This window comes from Syngnathus typhle, linkage group LG9 (assembly GCF_033458585.1).
Source record: "Syngnathus typhle isolate RoL2023-S1 ecotype Sweden linkage group LG9, RoL_Styp_1.0, whole genome shotgun sequence".
In the NCBI taxonomy this organism is placed as follows: domain Eukaryota; kingdom Metazoa; phylum Chordata; class Actinopteri; order Syngnathiformes; family Syngnathidae; genus Syngnathus; species Syngnathus typhle.
The window spans coordinates 5,043,839-5,059,412 of NC_083746.1; the positions used below are offsets into that span (position 1 = coordinate 5,043,839).

At 40.8% G+C, this 15,574-nt stretch overlaps 1 protein-coding gene across 2 annotated transcripts in view; it reads right to left on the reverse strand.

The window, feature by feature from the left end:
- Nucleotides 1-8,254: 8,254 nt before the first annotated feature.
- Nucleotides 8,255-15,574, reverse strand: part of plcl1 (phospholipase C like 1) — a 35,516-nt gene continuing 28,196 nt past the window's right edge. For both annotated transcript variants that reach the window (XM_061286940.1, XM_061286941.1), the window contains exons 8-12: nucleotides 14,656-15,018; nucleotides 13,816-14,019; nucleotides 12,206-12,281; nucleotides 11,945-12,054; nucleotides 8,255-11,810 (exon numbers count right to left, since the gene is read on the reverse strand). In XM_061286940.1, coding sequence (XP_061142924.1) covers nucleotides 11,610-11,810; nucleotides 11,945-12,054; nucleotides 12,206-12,281; nucleotides 13,816-14,019; nucleotides 14,656-15,018 — 954 coding nt within the window. In that variant the 3' untranslated portion in view covers nucleotides 8,255-11,609. The remainder of the gene's footprint in view (nucleotides 11,811-11,944; nucleotides 12,055-12,205; nucleotides 12,282-13,815; nucleotides 14,020-14,655; nucleotides 15,019-15,574) is intronic.

Below are 15,574 nucleotides of genomic sequence, written 5' to 3' on the forward strand. Positions count from 1 at the left end.
TACTTTTTTTTCACAGGGATGAGCAGTCTACTGTACGCATCTTGGCATGGGCCCACCACAGCTGGTGTGTTGGCCATACGTTTTCCCATCGAGCCTCACACATTTCCCAAAGTCTGCCGTCATGGCTCAAATATGTGTTGTACATGATTACATTTCATTTTTAATTACAACATGTCTGACGCCGGGACATTTAGACTAAACTGGTGGGTAAAAGGAGAACAGTCCCCTTTAAAACCTCAAATTACATCTAATTTGGTGATATGATTAGAGAGCGTACGTCCCGTAAACACAAACCCGAGGTCTGATTCTGAACCATTAATTGCATGCTGGTCCAAAATAGCTTATCACTTCATATTCTGGCACCAAGCTGACCATGAGAGAGCATCAAGATGAAGTAAGGACACAAAGGTCTCGTTTCGTAGACGGTGGTGCGGCACATGTGCGCCAGCGCTGGCGTTTGACTTAATAACGTCGAGGATGTGGCTTTGTGCGGCGCTCAATGCGAAGAGCAAGCAGCGCTCTCACAAGTGGTTTTGGTTGCTCACGCCGTGTCACAAGTCATCAGGCTGAGGCTGAGCGGCGACCCCGTGACCGCCATCGGAGATCACAAGTAAAGCACTTAGCGGTTGAGACCCCCCCCTCCGCAACCTCCCTTCGCTGCCCCCCACCCCTTCCTTCCTCCACGTAGACGCGGCCTTCTCTGATTCCACCGCTGCTGCTAATAAAGGCGGTGAGAGGCTAATTCAAGTCAACAGTTGAAGGAGAGTCCTTGAAAAGAAAAGTTAAAAGCAAGCCTGTCTACACTTTTTAAACTACCGTACCCAAAACTGAGATAGGAAATTGATTCCAACGGCACAATCGGACAAGGGATGCTAATCATCTTTCAATAAATAATTTAGGACATAACGTAAACATAGAAGTCCATTTTCCTTTGTGCTTGTGGGTCGTTCCAGCATCGTTAGCCTATTTAAGCAGATTATTAACCATTTCAAAATACAGTGTATGTTTTTCATAACATTTTTACGTAACATTTTTTCATCCACTATTGTTCTGGCTTTTACGGATGGCAGAACCCTATGAATAAAAATGATGAGAGACAGGCCTTTTACATTCTAGCATGGACCTTTAAGTGATTGAAACTGGGAATAATCTAAATTACAAAAATTACTTTAAAATGGGTGATTGCGCAACACTGCAATAGTACAAAAATAATGATTATCATGAGAGAAACTACTGGAGACATTTTTCATAGCTTTATTAAACACACTGGGCACGACGAGGGTGGAGTAATATTTAAAAAAAAAAAAAAAAAAAGCGAAAGAAAGAAGCGATGATAGTTTCTCAGGGTAATAACAGGCTTGAGCGTAAGCTATGTTTGAGGCTACCGCAATGGCTACCCTGTCCTGCACCGCAGCACTCCCATGACCCGGCCTGTGAGGGACGGCACAGGCCAGACACAATTAGTGGTCACAGATTCCTCGCTGTGTATGTGTGCTTAAGACAGATGGGTGAGTGAGCATGGTGGTGGTGTCTATTCGTCCGCCTGTATATGCATCCGTATCGTCTTTATGTGCGTGTCTGTGTGCGCTTGCAAGCATGTGTGTGTGTTTGTGCATGCGTGTGCGTGTGTGTGCGTGTGCACTCCACTGAAAACCAACATTCCACACTGAGTGTCAGCGGGTGCATCAACCTGCTGGTCAGTTGCCAACAATGGGGACAAGTCCATATTGTTTGCTGTTAAACTACATTGCCAAACATATTGGGTCACCCAGCCAAATAATTCAGGTGATGAAATCACTTCCATAGCCGCAGATCAAAACCTTTGGCATGCAGGCTAATTTACAAAAATGGGTTGATGGCTTTCAGGAGCTTAGTCACCACCTGTGCAGCTGGGAAATCTCTCCATTACCTTTGAAAAATCATTTTACAGGGACTTTAAAAACATTTTTTAAAATGGAGCAGAGATTGATTTGATAACAGAGTTAATTAATGATAAGTTAATTAATTCATGAACTTGGTAAAGGAACAGCAACAACAACAAACTCATAAGTCAAGGAAGATACCACTATGTACTATTTATGCATGGATGGGTTAATTCAGAATTTAGAAACTGTCTCAACAATAATTTGCCCCTGTTTTATGTGACACAAAACATGTCATTAATCAATAGCTATATAAAGTGGATCTTTTAAGTGTCAGGTTGTCCTTTAACAAAAGGAGACCATTTTGAGGTAAAAGCATAAAAGACAGAAATAGAGCCAAGTATTTGTACTGGAGGGGGTCTTCCCCAATTTAAGCTTGAATGTCTGTGGCCATGTATGGAACTCAGAGTAAAAGTCAAATTGTGAATTTAAAGAGATTTTGTCGTGCTATTTTACTCCCTGATCTGTCAACTGTGATGAAATTTAGTATTAAATCTAAACTTGCAGACAGCGCTTTTGTGTCTGTTTGCCATCAGTCTTCATTTTCCTTTCCCCTGTGGACGCACAATAACAGTCTAGCTCTGTTTTGATCTTGGTCTGCGCTGCGGTCGAGACTGTTATGAGCAAAAAAATGGCAAACTTGGAAACAAGCTTCCCCCTCGGAGTCCACCCATGGCTGCAGATTTTTAAAAATATACATACTTTATATACGCGGTCATATCAGTTTCTAAAGACAGCAACAAATCAAAACCTTGACAGTTCGACGTATTATTTTTGTCTTCAACAGCAGACTTTACCCCAAAAACTGATTGGTTAAAATTTGGACCAACCCAGGGAGTTGGGTCAATTTGACCCGACTTTGGGTTGCTTTACAAAAAACGACCACTTTTTGAGTTGTTTCGCACACAAAAAAAAAATGTTTTGCGCAAAACAAACCTCCACCCATAAAACCTTAAAAACTGATAAAAATCGGACTGACCCAGAAAGTTGGGTCAATTTGTCACAACTTTGGGTTGTTTTGCTAAAGAAACTATTCAACGGGAAAAAAAGCACGTGAAAAAACAAAATTAAACAGTGGAAAATGTTAAAGTAATAAAACTGCTTTAACTTTCATAACAATACTTAACATGATCATTTGTTTGGAAGAAATATCACACAAAAAATCACAAGAAAATTCCCCCTGGATACTTTCTGAACCGAAGTTTGCAGAAGTCGTGTATGTTGGAGTCAGTGACAGCAGATTAAACCAAAGTTTTCGACCAATTTGTAGATGTACTTTCCTAAAATTGTTTGGACGAAAATTAAACTTCTCCAAAACAATAGCAATCTCTCAAGCAGCACCAAACACAAAACACACACACACAGTCATATTGCGTGCACTTTGAAGTGTCAAATCATCTTCCTCAGTGAATGTATCAAAGTTGCAACTTTGTCCAAGTCTAATTAGACACTTCCAGTCCACAGTAGACGAGGCCGCTCAGCGGGGCTGTTTCAAGCCCATAGTTGATGTGGAGCCTCGGTGCTATTAACCATTCAGCATCCCAGAAGCCAGCGCCTGTCCTGTTTTAATGACAGCCCTCACCCAGAGGTAATTTCACTGCCATTACAGCCGTCTTTTTAAAAGTGTTTCAATTCCATTTTCCTTATCACCGTTTTAAATAACTAACAAAAGAGTGTCGCACAATGGCGCCACATGTTTTCTATGCTCGGTGAATCACCTGCTCTTTTCTTAAATGTGTATTAAATGAGGCATCCAGCTGATGACAGGATGATGCCTTGATGGGAAAGTTTGATTTTTACTTGTTTTTTTTTACTTCTAGAAATTTACCCGTTTGATGAAAATTGGTCCGTATGTGCTAATGATCTTTAACAATAACTTATACCGGGAGGAACGTCAAAGCTGATGATTGAAGGGCTCACAGTGAACAAACTGACCCGCAATGTTCAAAGAAAAAAAAAAAAGCTCAATTACAATTTTGACAGGAGTTCCTCATGGACATGTTTTAGGTCATTTTAAGAAATGCACAAGCCATGCAAAAGTCCTACAGAAAGTTAAAGAATGAAAGTTGTCAGTCGGCAAAAGTTTTGTCCATAATTATAATGTTATTTAATGTGATGATGACATGTGAGTGTCCGTTCAAACAAGTTAAGAATGAACAAATCAAGACACTTCACAATCTTATCAGTATGTTCTTTTTTTTTTAGGAAGTCATCTTATGCGCGTCAAAATCACAGCCTATTGTGAATAACGCCGTGTTCCGACAATTACACTGACGAGAGTGTATGCGTTACCTCGCCGAAGTCTTCGTGTCCCGACCCCCTACCTGAGCAATCACGCGCCATCTTCAGACACATTATACGATAATTGCAGCCATTCACAAGTTCCAATTATTTTTTCAGTTTTTCTCACCAACAGTTAGTCTGCTCCAAGTCTAAAACTTTCAGTTGTGAAGATGCAGCTTTCCATTATATTTTTTAAAAAGAAATGCTCAAATGTGAATTTTGTCTCACACTTTCCTTTCTCAGCAAACGGAGAGCGTGTTAATAGCTTGTGTCACTTTAATTGGTTCTTAAATGCTGTAAATAGCACCCCCCCGCCAGGCCTTTTAATGAACAGGTAGCCCTCCGTGATTACAGCAATCTTAACCCTCCCACCCCGCTGTTCGGCGCTGCGAATACACGCCACGTGCATCCTTGCCAGCCACGCAGCCAGCGCTTAAAAGGATAAAAGCAATTTGAGGAGCTACCGCATGCTGCAGGACGCTGGCTAATTTAACAGTGCAAAAGAGAGGGTGGCAACTAAAGAAAATGAGCAGAGATGAGCGCAGGAAATAATTGCTGGCCTATAAAGAGCAGACGAAGAAAAAGAATCGTGGTCACGTTCGCTCAGATGCAAGAGAAGTTTTGCTTGATTGTAAAATTCGGGACTTCTCTAAGTGAGTATCGTGAGCCCCAAGAAAAGAGTACAAACTTGTCTGCCTTCCTTTTCCCATCCCTGTTGTTTCCTACTTAAGATTGTGATGATGGATATTCTCATTCATCCAGGACAGTTCTGTCTGACTGCTCTGTTTGTCTGGATTTTCCACGCTACGTTACTTCAGCTTAAAAAATGCCTAAGAGTTGCATATTAAATCGAGATGCATTGTGGGATTTATAGTTGACAGCTATTGTTTTCTGTAAAGCCGCATAAATGCGTATTTAAAAAAAGAAATCTTGGGCTTTAGCCTGGAGGCCTTGAGTTTGACATATGTGGCCGAGAGTGAGCAGAACCAGAGGCGATGTCATCGGAGGCCTGTCGCCAGTGTATACGTGCGGCTGGGTGGCAAACCTCAGCTTGTATACATATTTGTTCAATTGTGTGAGCGTTGCTTCCGTAATCCTGCCCGCCCTCCCCGCACACGTATACAAATAGGTAAGCCTTCGCCCATCGCAGACACCGACACGGCAAGACGGCCGGCGGGGTTATAGGCGCCCTTTTTCGCCAGATGCCCTTTGTAAATAAGCAGAGAGCCCTTGGCGGGGCGCCGTCGGGCCGCCTGGCTCACCTTGTCCCGACGGACGCAATCAGGACCCCCGAGCCCCCGCACCCCGCCCGTCGCACCTTGAATAGAGTGAGGAGTGGAGCGAGTCTGGCGTGCTTGAGCCGAGCGAGAGTGACACAGGCGAGCGGCGGCTCTAATTCATTAAAAGCAGTCTGCTAATATAAACAGTCATTCATTTAGCTGCCTGACACTGCGCCGTCTGGACAATGTGAAGAGCCCCAATAGAGCTGCCATACACTTCTTTATGTGAGTGTGGGCATGTTTCCCAAGCAGGTAGATTGAAACAAACCAGAAGGCCCATACTTCATTAGAACTAAAACGGGCATTTAACAAAAATGACATCAAATCAATATACAGTGCAGCCGAACTCAAGTCAAATGCCTTTGACATCATGCAATTGAACCGACATTTCCAGGAAGAACCTGCTTCTATGAAGTGGTGCAAAACTTCACCACTTCAGTTATGACTACAACTCGCTCAACTGAACTGCAAGCAGTTATCTTTGAATCGGGAGAGAGAGAGAGAGGTCAGCCTCAACACAATTTTAATCAATGGCAGCGTATTTGCTTAAAAATATATTTTGCATATTAAGATTACACTATTTTAGGATGGTGCTGTGTTGGTCGCGTCAATATAAGGTAGGATAGCAGCATGAACCATGCGAGCGGCCTGAGTTAAAAAAACAGCCGATGCAAAACAGCCGGGATTCCAGCCAGAAAAGTATCAATTAGCGGGGTACTAAAAAAATTCAAGCAGAAATATATATTGTTAGAGTGGTGCTCACTCTAACTTATTTCGCAAGAACCACACTAACATATCATTGTGGACCTTGATGGTGGTGCGTTTACAGGCAGTCGGAGAAATCAACGCCAACAAAAAAATTACATCCAGCCTAGTTAAGACCATACCAAAGACTATAAAAATGGGACCCATTGCCTCCCTGCGTGTGTGACGATCATTGGGACTTAAAAAAAAAAAAAAAAAAAAAAAATTAAAAAAAAAATTTTTTTTTTTTTTTTTTGTACCCATGTATAATGCGCACCCCGGATTTTAGGACAATAAATTAGTAAAATTTTGCGCACTATACACGGAAAAAAACGGTACACTGAAATGATTAGAGCTAGCACATCATTTCTCAGGGGGCCGAGTTCAACTGTGAGTGTACCCCACTCGTGGTGGCGTCTGGCCCCGGGCTAGCGAACCCTGCCGCAGGGCCAAAAAGCAACGGGTCCCGGCAACCTCCAGATGTTTGCCTGCATTAGGGCCCGACAGGCTGTCATGTCAGCACCCACGCGAACCACACAGTTCCATCACCTCCCATCTGCTGCCCAACACCTCCTGGGGGGATCCCACCGCCCATCAACCTCAGTACAATACATGAGTACATGAACACATGTGTGCTGGGGAAGCTGTCACTTAACAGTATGCTGACTGCACTATATAATGTAAGTTAAGTGTTCACATACATTACTGACACGTGCTCGATATAATTCAAAACAGATCGTATTAAAGTTAGAATATTCATGCAAAAAGTCAACTTCCAAATGCACATTAATCCACACAACAGAACAAATTATTGGGTTTTCAATCATACTTGTTGCTGAAAGGTCATAGGTGAGCATTGTCAGGTGACATTGGGTGTGATTTTGGGGTGACACCCTGGACTAGGTGGCAGCCAATCGCAAACAGCAACCAATTGCAGGGAAAAGTGGAGAAAAACAACCATTCACACTTGAAGACCATTTAAAGTTTTCAATTAGGCAAAAAAGTATGTTTTAGTCAGAGGATGCTACAAATTTACCCCCAATCTTCATAATTGTGAGACAGACTGCTAACTGGTTCCCCAGAGAAAAATATTGAAGTAAAATTATATTTAGATTAAATAATACAGACAAATAAATTATATGATAAAATACAGTTGTTACTCAATGCCCAAAGTTACATTTCATGCAGCGATTATATGATCTTATTGTCAAATATTGATGTTAAATTTGATCCATAACAGAAACTCATTTGTTGATGTTTGTCTCCCCCTGCTGGCATAACTCAGAAAATACCTCTTTTAAAATTGAGGGTGGAAGTCAGATCAATCCTCGAACACTAAAGTTTTTGTATTATTATGGATTACCATTATTTTGGGGGGTTAAATTTATCGGGATGTTTTCAGACTAAATATTTCAGTAATGAACGTGAAATGAAGTACGTAAGAAAATCTGTCAATTTATTTATGCAAATAAAAATTTCTAAATAAATAGACAGTTTAGCATTGAAAGTTGGCGTATTAGATTAGAACAAGAAAATTAAAAAATCCAAAATTTGTAAGCTTACCTGTTTTGCATTCGTGGTTGCATTCGCGTGGACGACGTGCGTAAAAGTTGTTTGTCCAAATATGCGTCTGCCCGAGTTTTTGAGCAATGATGAAATTAGGAAACTTGCCAACGAATGCATTGGTACATCTCATCCGATATTCCTTAAAATAATGACAATAAAACAGCTATGGGAAACAAAAGTAAGATCTTTTAATTCTGCTTTATATCAAATTGTGACAATGGATCTGTGCTTTTCCATTCACTTGCTGTCAACTTCCTCAAATATAAAGCACGTGGAGGAATTGAGCTGTCAGGACACGCATCTTGAAGATGTGTTCAAGTGTGCAATGTTCGTTTGTATTTTTCAAGTCAATGACAAAAAAAAGTATTGGAAATGTAAGGTAAACAGGTAAAAAGAAAACAATCAGGTATGAGGTGGAACGATGTGTGGAAGTAAGGCAGATACTAATCAAACACAAAGTTTGATCATAAAAAGATATTTTTATTAAGCCTGGAATACATACATGTATGTGTGTTACATTCAAGTAGAAAACAAAATAGCTTTTTTAAAATAAAAGCAATGTCCATTTAGTTATTAGTCATATTTTTTTTATTTATAGCTTTTAAAATACACAACAATAAATATTTTGTATCTCTTTTGGTCTTCATTCTATCTTACACAAACAACATACAGTGGATGTGAGAACAGTTGAGGAACCAATATAGGGTCAAACGTCAAAGCCATCATAGTCAATGGGGATGCCGTATTGATGGTACTGTAAAACTTTTCCGAACCGGTTCACAACACAATGACGGGCACAAGTACAATTTATGTACGGTACTATTTACGTATGCGTAAAAACACAAACGTTGCCAAGACGTGAAGCGCAATTCAACCACGCAGAAGTGAGCACAGAGAGGTTTAAGACACATGGGCAAATACGGACACCTGAACGCAACGGCCCTGTTCAAAACTGAAAATCCCAAATTAGTTCAGAACTTGAGGGGTTCTCTGAAAAGTTGTGCAGGATATCGAGGCAGCAATCGAGGTGAAGCTGGCAGTGACACTCTCGCTTGAAATACTGGAAACTTCTTTATAAAGTCAAGTACAGAAAACTAGCAGAGGTTGAAAAACACCCTTAATAATGTAAACATTGACAGGACGACTCCTTTTTCAATCTAGGATGCTTTGTAAAAGGCAAATACTTTATATTCAATAGAATATGCAAGATCTAATGTTCAAACTGATGAAAGGAATTTCGGAATCTACAGGCCATAATATCACCAGAAGTTTCTGAGGATCCAGAAATCACTGCATGTAAGCGTCAAGGGCGAAAAAGCAACATTGATTGCCCGAGAGCTTTGAAATCTTTGTATTCTGTTTTTATTTACGTTTTACCTAACATCCCAACTTGATTAGATTCGGGGTTTGTGTCAACCTGCAGAGACCAAAGCCTGACATAATTGACTTTATATAAGGCAGGAGTGTTGTTTGTATAAGCCAATGTAACAAAACAAAAACACACAACAATTGGGGCGTCTGAATAAATGAGAAAAGAATATGTTGCATTTCAGAAGTTAAAAAGTAAAGCTCATTATATTGAACTCCTGCATATTCGCAGTTTGGCATTTGCAAATTTTGTGGATTTCCTTTTAGGTCTCATTTGCAGAAAAACCTCCTCACCTATTGGCTTTTTGGTGCTCAATTCAAAGCAATACAAATATGACCATCAGCGCTTCATTTAGACAAAAGCAGTGCTCTGCTATAATGATCAACACTGCTTTCTAAATTGAATCGGTTTTCCCCAGTTTTCTCATTTATCGATGTAAATCATGAAGGGCGGATGCAAATACGTATTCCTTGTGGTTACCCAGAGACAGAAACTTCCTCAGAGCTTGCACGCTGGTTGAAACCGCATCTCAAATGTTCCCACTAATGATGTGTGATGACATCAGAGTTGAGAAATAAGATGCTTATCCTGCTTTTAAGACTGCTCGGGAGTTAGCTTATGACAGATCCAAACAATGCAAAGGAAACTAAAATGCTTTTGGATGTAAACACGACCATCGTCATTATAATTTCATTTGATTTGCACTCTGCGTTCACGAGTAGACTTAATCTAAACCAGGTCAGACCTAATGACTAAAACCTAATGCCGAAAAGGTTCATTTTGCCCGTATGACCGTCTCCATATGTCAGTGGCCTTGTGAAGCGACCCTGGAAGATAATACTGTGCTTTGTTTTACGGGAGCGGATGAAACATTCATGTCAAGCTCGTCCACGACGTAAGAAGATCACCAGAGATGAAAAACACTTTTTAGGATGTTAGATATCTGAAACCACGACTAAAGCGTTCTTGTTTCCACACGATAGGCTCGCCATTTTACTTTGTTTCAATTATTATTATTATTTCAATTAATGAATCGGAAAAGTATTTATTTACTTTGACAAATATGGTGGTCATGTGATTTAGACATTTGCGTAACAGTTCTGAATTTTTGCGTTCAACTCTGGATTGCGTCCCAGTGAACCAACTGTCGGATTAAAATACACAGATAACAAGATTCGAGAAGATTGGGTTAAGACGCCGTAATATTACAAACAAAACACAATCTTACACTGAAAAGGCCAAAGTTAATAACTATCATCAACAGGCAGTTGATGTTTTTCACACATTCAAAGAGTCAACGAGTTTGATTAGAAAGACACACCACTACCCTGATCTATCTTTATTTAACGGACGTCTCTAATGTTATTGCTACATCCATGATCAATTACATACAGTGTTGTACTGATTTACACCCTGTCGCAGGAATTGAGGTCATGTGATCCACACATGTACTATACGTCTTTCCGACAAACAACCTCTCCAATTACCCATCCTCGCCTTACAACCTGACAGGAACCAAAGGCTACCGGATTAACCTACTTACTTCAGTGACTGTGTAGATTTCATTTATGTAATATCTGTGAAATCGTCATTTCTGACACCATGTTATTGAATTATTGCAGGAGAGGAGAAAGCACCTCAAATTTACCATGAAATTAAAGTCTAGGAATATCCAGCATATGAATCCAGAAAATCCAATTAGACTAAGCTTCATAAATTTTCGTATCAAATATAACAAATTGATAGCTGGGTTCCTTTTTTTTTAGTTTGGATGGGTTTCAAATGCTAAAACAGCAGGAAAAGCTCAAATTGTTGTTCAATCCAAAAAAAACACTTGTCAGGATGACTTAGAATTTAATAAACAAATTAAAATCCATTTGGTTTCGTTTAACTACAGTAATCGAAATGCTTAAAAATTCTACATCTTCCCCTCTTGTGTGACAAGTTCAATTCTTTTTAAAATCAATGTATTAATTCAATGTGAATCTTTATATTAAATCAGAATAAGATTCGATTAACGTCTTTTGAACATATTTTCTTGTTATTCGCTTTAAAAAAGATAAATAACCTTTTGGGGGGCGTATAGGGAGAACTTACACAAATAAATAATAGCAGCAGCGCACGATTTAGTTTTTTTTTTTTCTTAAATAAATTGTACTACTCTTCTAAAGCTACGTCGCATGTGGCTTGAGCACCTTCATCACATTCCACACGTCAGCTTTGGATGCTGCCTACTTAGCGCTACTTACTCAGGAGTTCCCAATGTTCTGTGTAAAGAGAAAATTGCGCTTGAGTTAGACACGGAGCCTTCGTGTTCTCTCAGAAAATAAAGCAATCATTTTGCATCATTCAGGAAAGGCCTTCTCGTTCCAACCACCGTAAGACTCCCACAGAGTGGACTGGTACTGCACCAGATAGAGGGACACATCCCACTCGACAACAACATCAGACGCGCCCGTTGCTGTGCGTGCTGCTTCGGCGCCTGCTAAAGTTATGAGTGGTGTAGTGCAGCTCGGCCGCGGAGAATGTGGAGGAGGAGCAGTTGGACGAAGGCGAGGTGAGTCCGGATGCCTCGCAGGCCAGTGCTACCTGCCTTAGGGCATCTAGGGAATCCATCTTAGCTCCACGGAGTAGGTCGCTCTGACCCTGCAGCAACATGAGAGGACATCAATGCCTTCTATAATCATAATTATTATCATTTGAAGCACTCGTCCATCCAACATTATAACATGAAATAATTAGAACAAAAATAGATTTTCAATATTGTGTTTATGCTGTACCTTGAGCACAGTGACGTTCCACGTGAAACTTTCGACAGCTTTGCTGATCTTACATCCTTTCAATCCTTCTTTCTCTGCCCACCGAGAAAGATCTTCGTGGAATTCCATGCCTGCAAAATACACATATAATTTGGTTTTCTAATTTGTGACCTAAGCGATTCAAAATGACTACACTTGTACTTCAAATTACAACCACATGAATAAACACGTGACATGAATACCTCCCAGTAGTAATCAGAAATCAAAATGATTATCATTTACCTTCTTTCTGCACCTGCGCAATCCTCTCCTGGACACCATCGGCGTTTTCAATTAGCTGTTTCTGGGCTGCAATCATCTGAACCCAAAAAAATATTTTGCGTTGAAGTATTGGGACAGTAATAAAAAATGTGAGCTTTGACATTCACAATGCAAGCATGAGGGGGAAAAAAAATCCAATTGAAGCTTTTTGATTGATATTCTAGTAAATCCTTTTTTAATGGTCAGTTCCTACCATTTGCTCTTTTTTGGTTTCGTATATGTAGATGGAATTTGGCTTTTTTCAGTGCAGGGGTGTATCTAGTCGAGTGGGATAAAGGGCCAGTGGTCACCCCAAAACTAACTGTTTGACTTTTGACCTTTCATAGAAAGCAGTTATTTAGTCGTTTATAAAATTTACTAGAAATTTAAAAAATATATATAGAATTGTTTGCTTGACAGCGTGTAGAAGATTTTTAAAGTGGCCTTGCATCCTTCTATTTTTCTGTTTGGACCTCACTGATCTACACTAATGGGAGAAATATTAAGCCACCATGTATGACAATGTGTAATAGCTAAGTGGTGACACAGGTGGGAGGGGAGGGAGGGAGGAATCCTGAGATGGAGCACCTGGACGCCTGGGATGCGTGAGCTTGACAAGGCGTGTGGGTGACTGCTTCACGCGTGTCATCAAGCGTCTCTCTCTGCATACGCAATGACACAACAGCGTGTGTGTGTCTGTGCACTGCGATCCGACGTTTTACCAGTATAACATGTTTGCCCTGGGGGAGGTGTTGTAGTGTTGCACTTTTTTGGTCCAATAATAACACTTGATTGTTTTTTTTTTGTTTTTTTTTTCATTTTAATCACACATTGCAATGAAGCGCAATGGTGTTTTCCATAAATTAGCAAATATGACAAGTAATTAGATTAAATCATCTTGGCAATAGCGGCTGTTTGAATTTGCTATAACTGGTTGTGAAAGCTGGTGTGTGTGCGTCTGGGGAGGGGGGGTTCATAAATTACTCAGATTTTTGCGATTACCGACTGGCCTTGGTCCCGACACAGCACGAATAGAAGAGGAAAACAATTCTCCACATAAACAGCCCTCTGTTATGGCTGATAGTACCTTCGAAGGTCAAAAACTACTTCATCCCACCATTCCGTGTCAGTCTTATATACAGAACAGCAACACGGGAAACAGGCTCCCGATTCACATTGGAGAGTTCTAGCGTGCTAACATTCCAATCCCAAACTATTAAAAGAACTTCATGTTGAAGCTACACTGGGTTGTTTCGAGAATGTCCTGCCTGTCGTTGCCACGGTAACCATGGATCACCAATTTTAAAGGGTGCGTCATAACAGTGGACCAGCAAGGAGACCTGTCATGTCCCATTTGCATCGATGCCATTGCGAATGTGTTACCTAATGTGCACAGTCATTTTAGGACACAGAAAATGTAGTTGTGAAAAAAATCATCAATGTCTTTGAAGAGCTTAACAGAATGACGTGGAAATAAAAGTCAGGAAAAGAAGAGCCACCCTGAAAAAATGAGCTTTTCTGCGTGATAAGAAAAAAGTTGCAGAAATATTTTAGTAATTTAAAAGGTAGAATTCTTGCACGTTTGTACTGACCGTGTCGTACGCAGACAGCAGCTTGCGGGTGGGCTCAGATACACTAACTAGAGGCTCCAGACAAGGATAGCCCTCCTTGAGCACCATGGTGGCCCCCATGGTGCCCTCGGGGCTCTGCAGCCTGGTGGCCAGGCTCTGGATGCACTGCTTGGGTTTGGCCGCCGTGGGGAGCCCACACTGCTCTTTGAAATTGGCGATGGTGCCCTGAAAGCAGCACTAAAATATGAATAATATAAATCACAAAAAGAAAAAAAAAAAAGTTGAGGCTAAACCAGATGAGATGAATACCAAATGCCACCTGAGCGCGAGTGTGAGCATGTGTGTGATTTGCAGCAATGGAGGCGTGATGAATGATGGACTGTTGCAAATGAGCCTGCGGTGTGCGTGTGTGTGTGTCTGTGTGTGTGTGTGTATCCGTGCTAAAACAGGTGGGTTGAGCGGCGCTAAGGTGGAAGTTTCCAATGGTGCTGCTATTAAAAAATGCTTAATAATCCTCCTCCGCTCTTGTTTTTTCAGGATTCTTTTCACCGCTGACTTTTTCATCATTATGTAATCTTTTGTATTTTAAGAAAGCGCTTTCACACATAATTTGATCTCAAAACCAAATTTCTTTTCCTCCATAGAACGCCAAAAACCCACATCTGATGAGCTGAAATGAACAATAATAATATAATAATAATAATAATAATAATAATAATAATAATAATAATAATAATAATAATAATAATAATAATAATAATAATAATAATAATAATAATAATAATTTAACCAAACTTTACAAAGTGTAAACTTTTTTTAAGCTCTACTTAATCTTTGTAAGGGCAAAATCATTGAGCTTACCTGAGCTTCTTCCCGCAGGTCCATCACCTCTTTGAGGAGTACGCCGGCCAGTTTGAAAGTCTCATCCACCGCCTTGATACCCGTGTTCCTCAACGTGACATACTCGCGCCCGCGCCGGCCCACCCGCCTGACTGACAAGCCCCTGCGGTGGGCCTTACCGCCCCCTCGCCGGTTGGTGACGGCCACGTGAAGAAATAGGCTGGCGTGGGGTAGGGGCTCCCCCATCAGGTCCAGCAAGGGCACGTTGCGGTAGCCGGACTGAAGGCACTCGAACGCCACGCTGAATTGGCCGATGAAGTCGTCTCCAATGTAGTCGTCGTCCAGCACAACGAAACGGAGAAGGGCTAGCTCAGGCATGTTCACCTGGAGATGGAGAGGAAAGGGAAGTTGAAAGCAATCGGCAAACATAATTTAAATGCCAGTGGTTGAACAGTTTGAGATCTTTGACCTACAGGAAATGAAAAGCGAAGAAAATACAATGAAAAATAATGGGACCTAAAACAGTTCCCTGATGGACGTACGTACAATAGCGTCCACTCTTCAGGGACGATTATGTTAATCTAAAATAATTACTGAACTTTAAAGAGGTGCGTGACAAATGAGAGGTCCCTGTTATGAGGTGTCATTTGCATCTAGTTTAATTCCACTCTACAATAAAAAGCACGTCCCGCTCTACATGAGGGCTTGCTATCAAATTTCACACATTTCCAAGGAAAGTTTCACGCTAATAAGGCAGGACAAGCTGCAGAAAAGTTGCAAGTATCAGCGTGACTCCGTTTTTGCTTTGCGTGGATAAGAAAAAGTCAGCAATCCTCAATTAGGAGGCGAAATGGTGCACACAAACATGTCGTTAATCTTTACTATACATTGTTACTGTATCTACAGCTAATACAGTATATTAGTATGTTTAATGCTAATT